This window comes from Haliotis asinina, chromosome 9, assembly GCF_037392515.1.
Source record: "Haliotis asinina isolate JCU_RB_2024 chromosome 9, JCU_Hal_asi_v2, whole genome shotgun sequence".
Taxonomy (NCBI): domain Eukaryota; kingdom Metazoa; phylum Mollusca; class Gastropoda; order Lepetellida; family Haliotidae; genus Haliotis; species Haliotis asinina.
In genome coordinates, this window is record NC_090288.1 from 12,603,692 (window position 1) to 12,618,438 (window position 14,747).

The 14,747-nt window shown below is 39.7% G+C and overlaps 1 protein-coding gene across 1 annotated transcript; it reads right to left on the reverse strand.

Annotated features, from left to right (window-relative positions):
- Positions 1-6,822: 6,822 nt before the first annotated feature.
- LOC137296594 (putative ankyrin repeat protein RF_0381) lies at positions 6,823-14,389 on the reverse strand. Its single transcript, XM_067828406.1, has 6 exons — positions 14,360-14,389; positions 13,599-13,719; positions 13,069-13,131; positions 11,504-11,750; positions 7,511-8,911; positions 6,823-6,964 (listed from the first exon to the last, which is right to left on the reverse strand). Exons 1-6 carry the CDS (start codon positions 14,387-14,389, stop codon positions 6,823-6,825), a joined length of 2,004 nt encoding a protein of 667 aa, XP_067684507.1.
- Between the last annotated feature and the right edge of the window lie 358 nt (positions 14,390-14,747).

Here is a 14,747-nt window from a genome sequence, read left to right on the forward strand (position 1 = left end):
AGACACATAAAACCGATCAGACACAGTCCTGGTGTTATTCACTAAATGCCCTAAATGCTCAGCGCCAGGCACACAGACATCAAGTACCATCTTTGCACGTCATACGGTGGCTTGACACTACCAGGGATTAAAGTAACGACTATCCTCTGCCCCCAGATGGACGGGGCCTCGAGATTGTCCAAGTAGAAAAAAAACTTTGGAAATATGTTAATATTCGAGGGAAAAATTTTTTTATCCAGAATCATTTATCATGATGATTTGGAGGTCCAAGGGCTCCTTTCAGGAAGCAACCTTTACTGGGGTTAACCTTAACTCTCATCCTTCAACACTGCACTAATATTAGATTAGAGTCTTACGATCACCTTAGTGCTTTGTGGAAAGAGGCCCACGTCCTACGCAGAACAGTCTGTCAAACAGTGACAAATATACACAAGGAAAATGATTCGAGTTCGAATGCAGCATATAATTTTCTTACGACAAATTACCATTATGAAAAATATGTACCGACATTTGGATTTACTAACGCCATCGATTCAGGTGCCTTACGAACACACTCATGGACGTCAGACACAGAAGACTGTTTGGATCCAAATGCTACAACTTCTACAACACCATACACTAACAGAATATACACAAAGAAAAACGTTAAGCACGCCCCGTTATTTACATGAATACCCGCCTCTGAAAAATCGAAATAGTTAAACAAAGTACAATTATGAGAAGAGTAGGATTCGAACGATGCGTTGTAACCAGTGATGTGTGACAGCCGTGTCTGCATCGCCTGTGATGTGCACGTGCATCATGCTACCCTCGAAGATCACAAAAGGCAGTATGGACCAAGTGAATTTGTGGGTATTTAAGGTGGTGCCAACTGAGTATTTGAGCATAATCATTGAACATGGCACGGAGAAGATTATTGGCATGCATTCGGCAGGAATGTCCTTTAAGGCGATAGGACGAAATCTGGGCTACCATTACACTGTTGTTAGCCGCTTAGTCCGGAAGCATGCACAGACCGGAAGTGCAGTGGACCGTCCAAGGTCGGGAAGACCTCCTGTCACAACACCACGAGAAGACAGGCAACTGTTGCGACTTGTCCGACGAGAACCCTTCAGTACCAGTCCTCATCTGAAAAAAATGTGCTTACCAAATCGACCAATCAGCACCAGAACATCGTCTCAAAGCAGCAGGGTTAAAGGCCAGAAGAGTCGTTAAGCGTCCCTTGTTAAGAGACCACCATAAACGTGACCATTTGGCATGATGTTTGGCCAGACGTAACTGGAATCTGAGGACCTGGAGGAAAATTCATTGGTCAGATGAAAGTCGATTTTTACTTCAACTTCCTGATGGACGTACATGTGTTTGGAGACAGATGAACACTACCTATACCCCAGGAACATTCAGCCGACAGTAGCGTATGGAGGTGGCTCTGTTATGGTGTGGGGAAGCCTGTCCTCATGATTGTAAGCTGGATTTGGTCACCATCAGAGGCAACGTAACTGGCGCTCAGTACATCCGCGACGTTCTGCAGCCAGTTGTTGTTCCACATTTCGACAACCATCCACTTGTCCACTGAGGCTACTCGTCCTCAGTTCATGGATGACAACGCCAGGCCTCACCGATCACGTGCGTTATTGGTCTTGAGGGCCAATGCAGTGACAACTCTACCCTGGCCAGCACTAAGCCCAGATCTGAACCCTTTTGAGCATGTGTGGGACATTATAGGGCGACGAATCCAGGCACGGAACCCCAAGTACAGAATTTACTCCAGTCGGAAGCAGCTCTGCACGACGAGTGGAGGTTATTGACCTGAGGACAGATCAGACGCCTGACTGGAGGCATGAGACGTAGGGTGGAGATTGTCATCCGGGTACGTGACGGCTCCACCCGGTACTGATCATTCATTCCGTAAGACATACCCTAGTGTCTTCTGGGATCATTTTAAGTGACAATAACAATGTTCACGTCTTTTCTGTGACCTGTCTCCCCATACTTTGGAGAGCTTTGTTTCATGGTACAAGAGTACTTGGAATAACATGATGTAATCTTTATTACATAACAATCACAGCTAGCCATTGTTGTGTTCCCGTCTTACCAGATGATTGTTCTTGCAGATGACATCAGCATTTTCGGGCATTTCATGGCCATTGTGGATAATAAGTGCTTATCTCATTCGATAATGTGAAAATATCAGGGGGTGCTTAACCTGTTTCTTTGTGCGTATTTGTTTGCATTAGGAGTCAAAATAATGGAAATTTTTTGCTACAGTAGCAAAACACACAGTTGTTTCCCTTGGGTATGTCAGGAAGTTGTGGTCTTGAGTTTGGATCCCAATATGTCCTCTATCAAACTTTCAAGTTTGTTAGACAGAATCAAACCCGTGCTCGTGGGTTCCATGGAAGTGTGCATCTTCCTGACCAACTTCCAAATACAGCTGACAAACTTATGTGACTCAAATTCTACTTACAGTGTAACTGAGCCAAATTATTTAAAGACTTTGATTTTAGCTGTACAACGCCCCACTCAACAATATTCCGGTTTGTAGATAATTGAGCCTGGGTCTGACAATCCAGTGACCAAAAAACGTAAGCATTGATCTACGCAACTGGGATACGACGATGTGTGTTAACCCAAGCCTGACCACCCGATCCAGTTGGTCACCTCTTATGAAAAGCGCGGGTTGTTGAAGATTTCACAGATCATCACGGGTCATCATTCAATGAGTAAAATAGAAATAAACCTAAGTATCAACAAACAATTCCTCATCATGAAATTGTCGTACATATTTCAGACTTCTTCTACATGCATACAAAACGGTCTCTACATGCATACAAAACATTTCGGTTTCATTCAGTTGTAATTCTTTAGGCATGTTAAACTGCACCAGGGTAACATTAACGGTGTATCATTTAATAAAGCAATATCCTAAAGCCCAAACTCGGTAAAAGCCGGACAGAGACTAAACGCTTTTGATTGATGCAGTGTTGGGAATGTAGAAAGGAGCTTCATTTCAACAGCAAAATTGTCTTAAACTATTCCATTACACGCATACTACACACTTGTAATTCAAGAAAATATGCCATGCGTATCACTTAGTTAAACGCTTGTATTGATGCTATAATATACGTAACATCATATAGACATGTGCACAGTTAACGTTTACCATATATATTGGTGTGCATAAAATATATATGGCTTGGATAAATAAACACATGTATAGATGGACATCTCCGAAGTAAGTATGTAAAAATGTGAATATGAAATGAGACGAAAAAAGACATTGTGAAATTGCTGATATCTTTAAATGTTGCTTGCAATCTGTTACATTTCAAGATATGAATAACATTTAAAACTATCATAACTGTTTGAAGAATTAACTCAATTCAAATGATAACTAATGATCTAAATGTCCATCTGATCTCAAATATTTCATGATATCCCCAAATGTGTATAAGATATCATTAAAAGAATTACATAACGACGAGTACTGTACATTACGTTTATGCATATTCACAAATGCATCACAGATATCATCACTATGCTTATGATCTCTTCAAATGACAAATTCAATTCGTGATATCTTTGAATGAATTTAAGATATCATCCGTTGCTGATACCAGCAATCAAAACAGTGATATCATGACTTAATTATTTTGAAGATAGCTATAAGCTATTTTTATATCTGTAATCTAAGTGAAATGTATGGGGGCACAGATGATTAAATTCGTAACATTACCAACAGTAATATACAGATTGTTCAAAGTTAATATATGTTTGACACATACATAGACGTCATCCATGAGCCATAAACTTTGGCAAAAGAGATCCTGGCCTAATTTGGTAGTACATACTGTACTGTTTTCAACGTGTACCACCTGTAAATTCCAACAAAAGGAGGTAACATAAAGGACTGCTTACAAAGTACACCACCTGTAGATTCTAATAAAAGGATGTGACACAGTGTATTGTTAAAAAGTATACCATCTGTAGATTCTAACAAAAGGAAGAGATATACTGAGTTATTTACAATTCATACCATGTTTAGATTCTAATAAAAGGAAGTGACATAGAGTATTGTTTACAAACTATACCACCTGTATATTGTAATATAAGGAAGTGACATACCGCATTGCTTACAAAATTGTAGTGTCTTCAAGATTCTACATGTAGCAAAACGATAGTTTCTCATTAGCATCGTCGACTTGTTACCATTAAGAGATCCTTAATAGAGTACATTTGGATATGTCATAGCGTTTCTTAGTGTTTTCATACACCTTCAAAGCAGATTGGGTACATGTTGTTCAACTTCGTATACACTCTCCAAAATATTTACAATATTCAATTACAGTATGTTAGTAGAAGAACAGAAAGAACAGCGTCACAAACTATGTTGTTTGTCTTATGAACAATACACACCAACAGGATTGAATATACATTCAGTTTCATTCGCTGATCAGTCTGATTCGCCAATCAAACCAGATTAAACAAACCTAAGTTTGGTTATATACAGTCTGACAATAATCGCGTTTCACATCGATCAACATTGTAATACTTTATCAGTGCCTAGGGTGCCTAACAATCAATAATTGTTTTTGTTGCTTATCCTTTAAATGTATCAAAATTATTTCGTTTTCTTCTGTGAAGATAGACGCCAGGATGCAGTTACGTACTCACTGCTATGCTGGCCTTTGGAAGCTTGAATGAGATAAAATTGATCGCATCAACATTATTTCAGCCTTGAAGCAATAAGTGAGTGAGTGTGTTTAGTTTTACGCCACACTCAGCAATATTCCAGCTATATGGCGGTGGTCTGTAAATAATCGAGTCTGGATCAGACAACCCAGTGATCAACAACAAGAGCATCGAACTGTGAAATTGGGAACCGATGACATGTGTCATCCAAGTCAGCGAGCCTGACCACCCCATCCCGATAGTCGCCTCTCGCGACAAGCATAGTCGCCATTTATGGCAAGCATGGGTTGCTGAAGGCCTATTCTACCCCGTGACCTTCACGGGTCTTCAAAGCAATAAGATACACATACACACACACAAATGTGTTATAAATACGAAGGACTTCCACACATTTTAACAATACAATATTAGTTACATTTTAAAAATGGGATCTGAGCCAATATTGAAATAAAACATGCAATTACGTATACACATATACACTGTACATATTTACAGTTTATGATTTTGATTTCTGTCAAGTATTTAATGTATGCATCGCAAAGAATGCACTTAAATACTTATGGCTCATCGTCATCTGTTGTCGGCAGATATTTGTGAGTAAACAAATGATATGTATGACCGATAGTTGAAAACATGCGCTTGAACGGAATCTGTGTTAATAGAAACCAAAACATGCACTATCTTTTTATGTTTGATAGGTAAGAGCAGCATAAAATAATATAGAAAAATTATATACAGAGATAGATAGTTTTGGTCAAATGAAACAAATGGTCAAATGGACTGGTATGTTGTTGTATTGTGTTTAAGTGCATAAGAGTGTCACAATGAAATATGCCGTTGAGCATCCTACATTGTCATATACTTCTTTTGACAGAATTAAACTGTCGTACATAGCCAACACGGTTACACACATACGCACGCACGCACGCACGCACGCACGGAGAATTACATGTATTACATCTTCTGGTCTACATAATATATTTACAAACAAATACATCAAAATTATTCTATGTAAAACACAAAGAAATTCTCCTCGGATATGTCATGGAAATATTTGGAGCGAGCATCTTCACTTTTTGAGGGGGTCTTGCATTCCCTTGTGTTGAGCTTCCTCAGGTACAACACACAAGTGATGTTCACTTCTTGTTCAGATACACAAATGTTCTGGATTTCGCTTGCACACATGCTGTTCGATTACAGCTATGTTACACGCAGTGTTTCAAATCATAATAGCATCACAATCCAAACCGTCATTCCACATACTGGATAGATGCGACATGAACAGATACATGGTACATGAACTAGTTTACATATTACCAAGGTTATACATAAAGAAACAAATCACACACACACACACACACACACACACACACACACACACACACACACACACATATACATACATCCAGCATTTCACAGGTGATTGTAAAGGAAACAATCATATACATCTGATTAAATTAAACAAGGATGATAAAGTACAAGGATACAAAAGCACAAACACACAGACAGACAGACGGACACACACACACACACACACACACACACACACATCCAGCATTTCACAGGTGATTGTAAAGGAAACAGTCATATACACCTTCTAATTTTAATTAAAATGGCTTAATGGCTTAAATAACAGGCTTACATAGATCAAATGGATTCTAAATATACAGTAAAATAACTGTTGTCGGATATGTCATAAGAGTATACAGTATGTGTTGAGCGAAATATTTCTACTCTAGCACTCTTGAGCACAAGATACATTTTCAGTAGTATGTTGTCTTTTAGGGTCCTGCATTCATTTTCTTCATCTTCCACAGTCAAAACACTGGAATGATGGTCCCTTCCTTCCTTTCCATCATCGGTAGACAAATGTAGTGGATTTTGCTGCCAGATTACGGCTGATCCTTCGTTATTTCTCCATGAAACATACGTCTGTTTCTTTATCAATTGAATATCAGCTCCATTCACAGTGAGTTCACATAATTCGCAATATCTGTGATCTTGCTTCCAGAAGGTTATATCATAAACATAATGCAAAATCCTGAATGTTCACTTTTGAGACAGGAAAAAAACACATCCACCTCGTTTGTAAATTGTGCTTGAGTTGTAACATGCAGAGGTGTCTGTCCCCTAAAAGAGGTCAAGAGGATGCGTCCACTGTTTCTGCACTGCCCTTTGGAGAAAAACACTGGCTGTTTTGGCTGCCTCTGTTCCAACCTTTCCCCAAGAGACTGCAAGAGATGATGATGCCTCTTCCTGTGGCACCAACTTTCTGGAACATCATCAGCAGAATGGGAATTTGAAGACCACGTGTAACAGCGCAATGACTGTTGACTCAAAGCAAGAATTAACATTTCATCGAGATCCTTTGTGCCACATTCTCTCTGAAGTAGTTTTGTGACGTCAACAGTTTCGGGTATGTCACGATGGAATTATACAGGTGAACAGTTATATTATGTTGTATTGTAGTGCCCAAAAGCATCACTATCAAATCAATCTACAAACTTCTGCGCTGATGCCATTTGAACTGTCACTCACAAGCTCTGATTTCATTTAAACCGATTTATGTAGAATAGTAACACTCAAACACATCAAATTTGGTCTATATACAATATAAAGAAAATCCTCCTTTATGTGACATGAGAGTATGTGTTGATTGAAACATTTGAATCCAACCTCTTCAGTTTTGGGGTCCTGTGTTTGTTTGTCTTCATCTTTCAAATATATAGTTACTTCAAACATATAGTGTTCCCGCCCTTCTCAGATATACAAACAGTATGGATTTTGCTCACACACACCTGCAGTGCTGTCAGGTTACGGCTGATCCAGCGTTATTTCTCCATGGAACATACGTCTTTTCTTTGTCAACTGCTCAGCTGTCTCTCTGCTCTGGTTTTCTATATGAATATCAGCCCCATTCTCAGTTAGGAGTTCATATAATTCGCGATATCTATCAAGCTCTTTCCCAAAACCTATATAGTAAACACTATGCAAAGGCGTGTTGCCGTCTCGATCCTGAGCGTTCACTTCTGAGACAGGTAACAACACACTCACTCCTTCTCTACATTGTTCTCGTGCTGCAAGATGCAGAGGTGTCTGTCCTCTCACATTCTTCGCATGCCCATCGGCCCCCATTTCAAACAGTTGTAGTATTATATCCCGACACGGCTTCCTACAGTCTGATTCATGTATGTAATGGAGTGCTGTGTTGCCATCTTCGTCCTGGGCATTTACATCTAATTCATTTCGCATCAGTTCTATACATTTTGTACATTTACTCTTTGCTGCATTGTGTAGAGCTGTCAGTCCATTTCTGTTCCTGAGCTTAACATCACCACATTTAGCAATATGATCTTGGTAAACCTTTTCACACCCGTCCTTACAAAATTGCGCAGAATGCAGATGGTGGAAAGCTGTGTTGCCAGCATTGTCTTGGGCATTTACGTCTGACACATCAAGTAACAATTTTACACCCTGAAAACACTGCTTACTTGCTATTAGATGTAGCGCGGTCTGCCCCTTTTCGTTTCTGATATGACCATCTAAACCCTTCTGAATAAGAAGGCGCAATATTTCGTGGCAGTTATCTTCCACTGTTGTAAAGAAACTTGATTCATGTATGACATGAGCAGCTGTGTTGCCATGGCTATCCTGGACATTCACGTCTGTCACCTCAATCAACAGTCTCACACATTCTGGACACCGTGCCTCTGCTGCCTGGTGCAGAGCCGTTTCTCCAAAGTTGTTTTCTTTGAGATTCCCATCGGCCATCTTTTCCACAAAGAGTTTATATAATTCATGGCAATTGTCCTCTTGATGAGACGGCATGTGACGTACAAGGTGCAAAGCTGTCTTACCATTATTATCCTGAGCGTTTATGTCCGCCGCAGATAGCAAAAGTCTAACACTGTCTACAGTCTGTCTTACCACTGCCTTATGAAGGGGGGTCTGTCCCATTTCATTTTTTATGTCCACATTTGCCCCTTTCTCCATGAACAGTTTATACATTTCCGCACGACGTGAACCAGGACATTTTTGATGTATACAATGCAATGCTGTATCACCATATTGGTCCTGGGCATCTACATCCGACACAGGTAGTAAGATCTTTGCACTTCTTTCACACTGTATCGCAGCTGTGTAATGAAGAGCTGTCTTTCCGGTCGTGTTCTTGATTTTAGCATCCGCTCCCTTTTCAACAAGGACATTGTGCATTTCACTGCAGTCACCAGCACAACCAATAGGATGCACACAATGGTGTAAACAGAGTAAAGGTGTGTCACCATGCTGATCCCTTGCATTCACACCTGTTTCAGTTGTCAGAAGTTTTACACCTTCCGTGCACCGTCCCCTCGCTGCCAAATGTAACGCTGACTGTCCTTGGATGTTTGTGATAAGTTTATCACCTCCTTTCTCGATAAGTAGTTGATAGATCATACGGCAGGAATCTGTACTTGATGCAGATATGTGTGTGTTGCTCTTATGTAAAGAATGTAAAGGAGTGTTACCGTCTTTATCAACCGTGTTTACTTCTGACACAGGCACCAAAAGCTGAACACACTTCACACAAGTTCTCTCTGTTACCAAATGCAGGGCTGTCTTACCCAGTCTATTTTTTATATGAACGTTAGCCCCGTTATCAATAAACAACTGCAATAGCTCATGCACTTCCTGTGTGCAAGGGGGCCCCCGCCAGTTGTAAGTGTACAAACAATGTACAATTGTGTCACCATTGCAATCCTGTGTATCTATGGCATTAGTCGATAACAATAAACGGACACATTTCACACACTTGGCAATCGTTGCAACATGGATTGGTAACTGACCCTTATTGTTCGCCTGCTGCTTTCCAGACACCCTTTTCTGTAGAAACTCCAATACATCATGGCGATGGACTTCACAAGAACCAACCAAATAGTGAAAAACTGTGTTACCCTTGCCATCAGGGTCAGTTACACCAGACCATGACAGGAAGATGTTAACACATTCCTTACATTGTTGCCATGCTGCTCTTTGGAAAAGAACACTTGCTGTTATGGGGTGCATCTGTACAAAGGTTAGAGACTTCAAGAGTTGGTGATATTTCTTACTGTGACACCAACTTTCTGGAACATCATCGCGAGGAGAACGGGGAATTTGAAAGACCTCATGTAACATCTCAATGACTTTATCAGGATCATGCTGACAAGATGCAAGGATCACAATTTGTTCGAGATACATGGTGCCACCTTCTCCATGAAGTAGTTTTATGACATTAACAGCTTCTGATATGTCAGTTGTTGTTATTTTATCTTCCTTGCGTACACTTTCTGGTCCTGGAATAAAACACTTCTGGGTGTGTCTGTCAATACACATTTGTAGATACTGACTGTATAATTGATTTGGATCTTGCATGTGTGTATTGCATAAACGAATTATGTTTCTGAGACATACCACATTGCAGTAATGTACTGCAATTTGAAGCAAACATTTCAGTTTTCCTGGTTCCGGTTCCATCTTTTCTGTTAGCTTGAAGCAATTATCAGACGTGATGGATGGTCTTCCTGCTAGAAATCGAAAACACTCATCTGAGGGATGTGCTCTGCAGGAGAGTAACAATTCTACTAGGTCATTCTGACTCATGTACACAGCATACGTTAACGCCTCGTCCAAGACTGATTTGGTTTCATCTGCGGCAGCACCGAATGTTCGAATAATTCGCATAGCAAAAGCTGTCATTTTGTTGAGGATTATGTGGGATAAGCAATACACGAAAGAACTTTGATCCAACAGGACAACATTCTCTGACAACATGTCTTTGGCACACATCAGATATGAGTACATTTTATTCATTGACATCCTGTGAATACTTGTAACATTCCATTCTCTGAACATTTCCTCCAAAATGGCATCATCATTTAGAGAAGGGTGAGACAGCAGTATGTCTGGACTTTCCTCTTGTGATAAATACTCCTTGAGTTTTGTAGCAAATGCAGGATACAAATCTTCATCAAGGACAACTACACTTGTTGTATCGAGATTCTCATCTTGCTGGTCTTTTGTTCTGACGAATTCTACCAACATTGACGGGTTGCATAAGTCTATTCCTAAATCTGGGCATGACTGACACAAATCCACCAACAAGACATCGTGTATTGACCTGTGTGAAAACATGTACATCTTTCCATCATTCACAAGATATATCTCACAGAGGGATTCAGCAATTTCCCTAATGGCTGGTCTTAGTTTCAAACCACACACTTCTTTAATTTGCTTGCACCGATTTTTAAAATCCTGAGAATGAACTGATTTCTTCAGCTCTTTGATCGGTAAATATCCATTATACAACAGAACAAGTAATAAAACATAAAATGATTCCCTTTGCTCCTTCTTGATGCTACCAAGTTCAGATCTGATATACTCAAATGGCTTATGAAAAAAATCCAGTCCTTGTTTTTGAACGTGCTCATTTGAAGCAAAATATACGCAACACTGAGGGAAGCCTAGAGCAGTGTTTATACTTGCAATCTCTCCTCTGAACATTTGAGGGACATACTTTCCACACACTGTGGAAATAAACTGTAGTTTTTCGTCCACTGAGAGACAATGATTCCCTTCGTCCAGTCGGATATCTGACGAATTGTTGATTATTTCATATTTCTTTAAGCTTGGCATTGCCTGGAAAATTATGTCAGGCCTTGATGAAATCACTATCCAAATTGCACCACATTCAACTAAAGGCCACACAAGGTCAAATTTCAATCTCCATTGGTCAAGGTTGTGTTGTATGAGATTACAAGAGCCAAAAATATCATCAATCATAACCACATACCTATCGCGGGGCAGTGATTTCGGTACGTAGTTCCATTCTTCAGGGGATGATACTTTTAGCGGTAGTCGTGAGAACGCCTTTGATACTCTTCCTAACAGAGTGTAGCCAAGATGTGACTTGCCGGATCCTGACCTTCCCTTGATGACCACACAGCCTTTCTCCGTCAGATGTCTGTAGGCAACATCTTCTATATGTGTCGAAACATGTTTTCTGGCACGTGTCGACTGGATTTTCAGGTTTGTTTCAGCTGAAGACATACATAAACATAACGAAATCACAACAATGTATCGAATCTTTTTAGTTATTCTTCATATCTAAATGTACGATAGCAGTCTTCTAAAGTTTCTAAATTCTAAATTTGTTAAATGAGCAGAGGTTTGAGTCTATATATTTCACAGATTTATCTTCGCCAGAAAAACATTCTTCTAGAAACTTACGAATACGAATCTCTGTTATTTAGTGATGTTCAGTATATTTCTATGACATTGGAGTTTTAAATGTACAATTTCCCACACATTCACCCTCTATCTACTATTAATACATGCTTAAGAAAAGCCGCAGTATTCAGTATTTGCTTTGATGCAAGTCTAGGTAGAATCTAAGCGTAATTCTTGGCAAATTCGGGGCGATATGGTAGCCTGGTGGTTAAAACGTTCGCTCGTCAGTGAAAAAACTAGTTCGATTCACCACTTGCATTCAATGTGTGGAGCCTATTTCTGTTGTAGCTCCCCGTGATATTGCAGGAATATTGCTGAATGCGGCGGGTTCATTAAGCAGACTCTATGTCAACATTCAATTTACAGCGGCGGTCTGTAAATATTCGGATCTGGATTAGACAACATAGTGACAGCATCGATCTACGCATTTGGGATGCGGAATTGATATTTCAAAAAACCCACGAACGTGCAGTGAACTCACCAATTAAATCTGACAGAGGCGACCATCCACCTGACGGAATGTGAAAATAATAAAGTTATGTGAAAACTACAGTTAAGTCATCTGACGGAATGTGAAAATAACAAAGTTATGTGAAAATTACATCTAAATCATCTTAAGCAAACATGCAACACAATGTCAAAAAGCCAACTATCTAATAAATATTTTTACAGCTGAATAATATAACATGTAACAAACGATATAATTATATGATTCAATATTCACTTGACAGTCGTACTTTTGCAAAAGGTTATAACACACGCTTAGATTTATCGGAATACAATTAGCTTCATCTGATATGCAATGTTAGCGTTTTTGTTTGTTTTTGTATGTTTCTTTGTTTGTTTTCTTCTTTTTTGATGTTTTGTTTGGGTTTTTTGCTTGTTTGTATAAGACCGCTCTCATCTTAGATAGATGGCGGTGGTCTGTAAATAATCGACTCTGAACCAGACAATCCAGTGATCAACAGCATGAGCGTTTATCAGGACATGATGACGTGTCAACAAGATCACAAGATACTTAACAAAAGCGGGATGCTGAAGAAACATTCTCATTAGGAACCTGGTTTGTGCAGATGTTGCAGATGTCATATAACTGAATCTAACTACCAAAATCTTGTTCAAACTTACAATTCATAACACCCGCTACCGTGCTGTTGATAGCAGTTCCTCCGCTCATACCAATCTGTGTAGCTGAAATTTCACGAACAATTATGATGATATTTCAAACTTGCATCGGAAAGCCAGGTCAGAACAGGTCAGCTGGACAATGACCACTCGTTCATCTCATCTTTGAGTAAAGTTATTGAGGACAGACTTTGTGTGTAAAGTCAAATTACAGTTGGATATACGGTAACACCTGAAACAAGTCCCAAATACTAAACATTAAGGATTTTACGGACGTATCTAACAGAAAATGAAGTGAACTCCATGAGCAAAGTTGTATCTATGAATACACAATGCCATTTAGAAAGTGATCAGATGCAACTAAAGGCATACTTGGATTACACTTTCCAGTAGATTCTAGCACTTTAATTGGGTTGATACCCACTCAGGATTCGAACCCACACCGTCAGAGTCAGGCACGATAAAGGTATTACAATCTGTTCTTTACTAAGAAAGTGTAATTCGAAGTAATACGCGTTACTTCCAATACCTACTTGAGGCATACAGTGGTTGGGATATTTCTGGAGACGCATCTGTTGAGGAGTCTGACCTCGCACGCTTTACAGGCGTATGCCCATCTAATGTCCCGTGTCTCTTCATCCCAGAAGGTAATATCTGAAACAATAACGGGTACAAGATTTTAGCCGTAACACCTCAAGTTAGAAAGTGGCCAAATGTAATACATGCTCTATTTGGTATTACTTCTTAGTAAAGTACTTCCACTGAAAGTCGCGATGGCTGAGCGGGTTAGGCGGCTCACTTTGTGTGTTGGCGATTAGATGCCCGACTCTAAGGGTGTGGGGTCGAATCTCGGATGGGACTCAGAGCTCAAAAAGTGCTAGAATTTGAAGTTTGCTAGGAAAGTGTAATCCCAAATATAACGTTTGTTAGACTGATCACTGGTAATAACACCCAAACGCTGTATCATTCATCCATATCCCTCTACCCATGAATATCCGTGTTAGAATTGGTCTTCAGCATGTCGTATGAGACGACCAACGGAATCGGGTGGTCAGGCTCACTGACGCAGTTGACACGTCATTGTATACCAGTAGTGTAGATTGATGCTCATGCTGTTGATTACTAGAGTCCAAAACAACACATGTCCAACATCAATTCACCCTATGTGTTTGTTTCCATAAATTTTAGGGTCCTGTATGTATATTTGTATCAGGTCGCATCAGTTATATTTCAGTCACATAGAGATGTTTTGTCACTACTGTTTCCCAATGTTGAAAATATAAAATAGCCTTACGTGGGCAATGCCCTTCCTCAGAAATGTCATGGAGACAAGTTCGAATGTAAAAGTGCATGTAAGTTTCCTAAGATGCGTTTTTACGTTGTGGATTCGTCCCATGTACACAAACCAGCATTGTAATGGCGAAATTACAACATTCGAAATATAATTTTGAAAAATATTTGAAATGTCATACATCAACATTTTTGAAAGACTATATCAAAACAATATCATTGCTGGAGTTTCATCCACCTGAGTAATATCGAAGGTAGTAAGCGTTCAGTATTGGCGGGGACAGGGCGATATGTCATGTTTGTCATGTTTGAAAGTAGGCTATTAGGCAATATTTAGAGCATGCGTCAACCTGTGCACTAAGTTTCCCAATTTGAGAAATACAGATGTTTGG

Bases quoted from the DNA above. Each gene is read 5' to 3' on its own strand.
- LOC137296594 (XM_067828406.1), bottom strand. From the start codon at position 14,389: ATGACATTTCTGAGGAAGGGCATTGCCCAC. The intron at 8,912-11,503 runs GTATGTGGTTAT...TGGTGACTGCAG, and splicing joins AAATCACTGCCCCGCGATAG to TGAAATGCACAATGTCCTTG. The intron at 6,965-7,510 runs GTAACCTGACAG...ATGATGTTCCAG, and splicing joins GAAATAACGCTGGATCAGCC to AAAGTTGGTGCCACAGGAAG.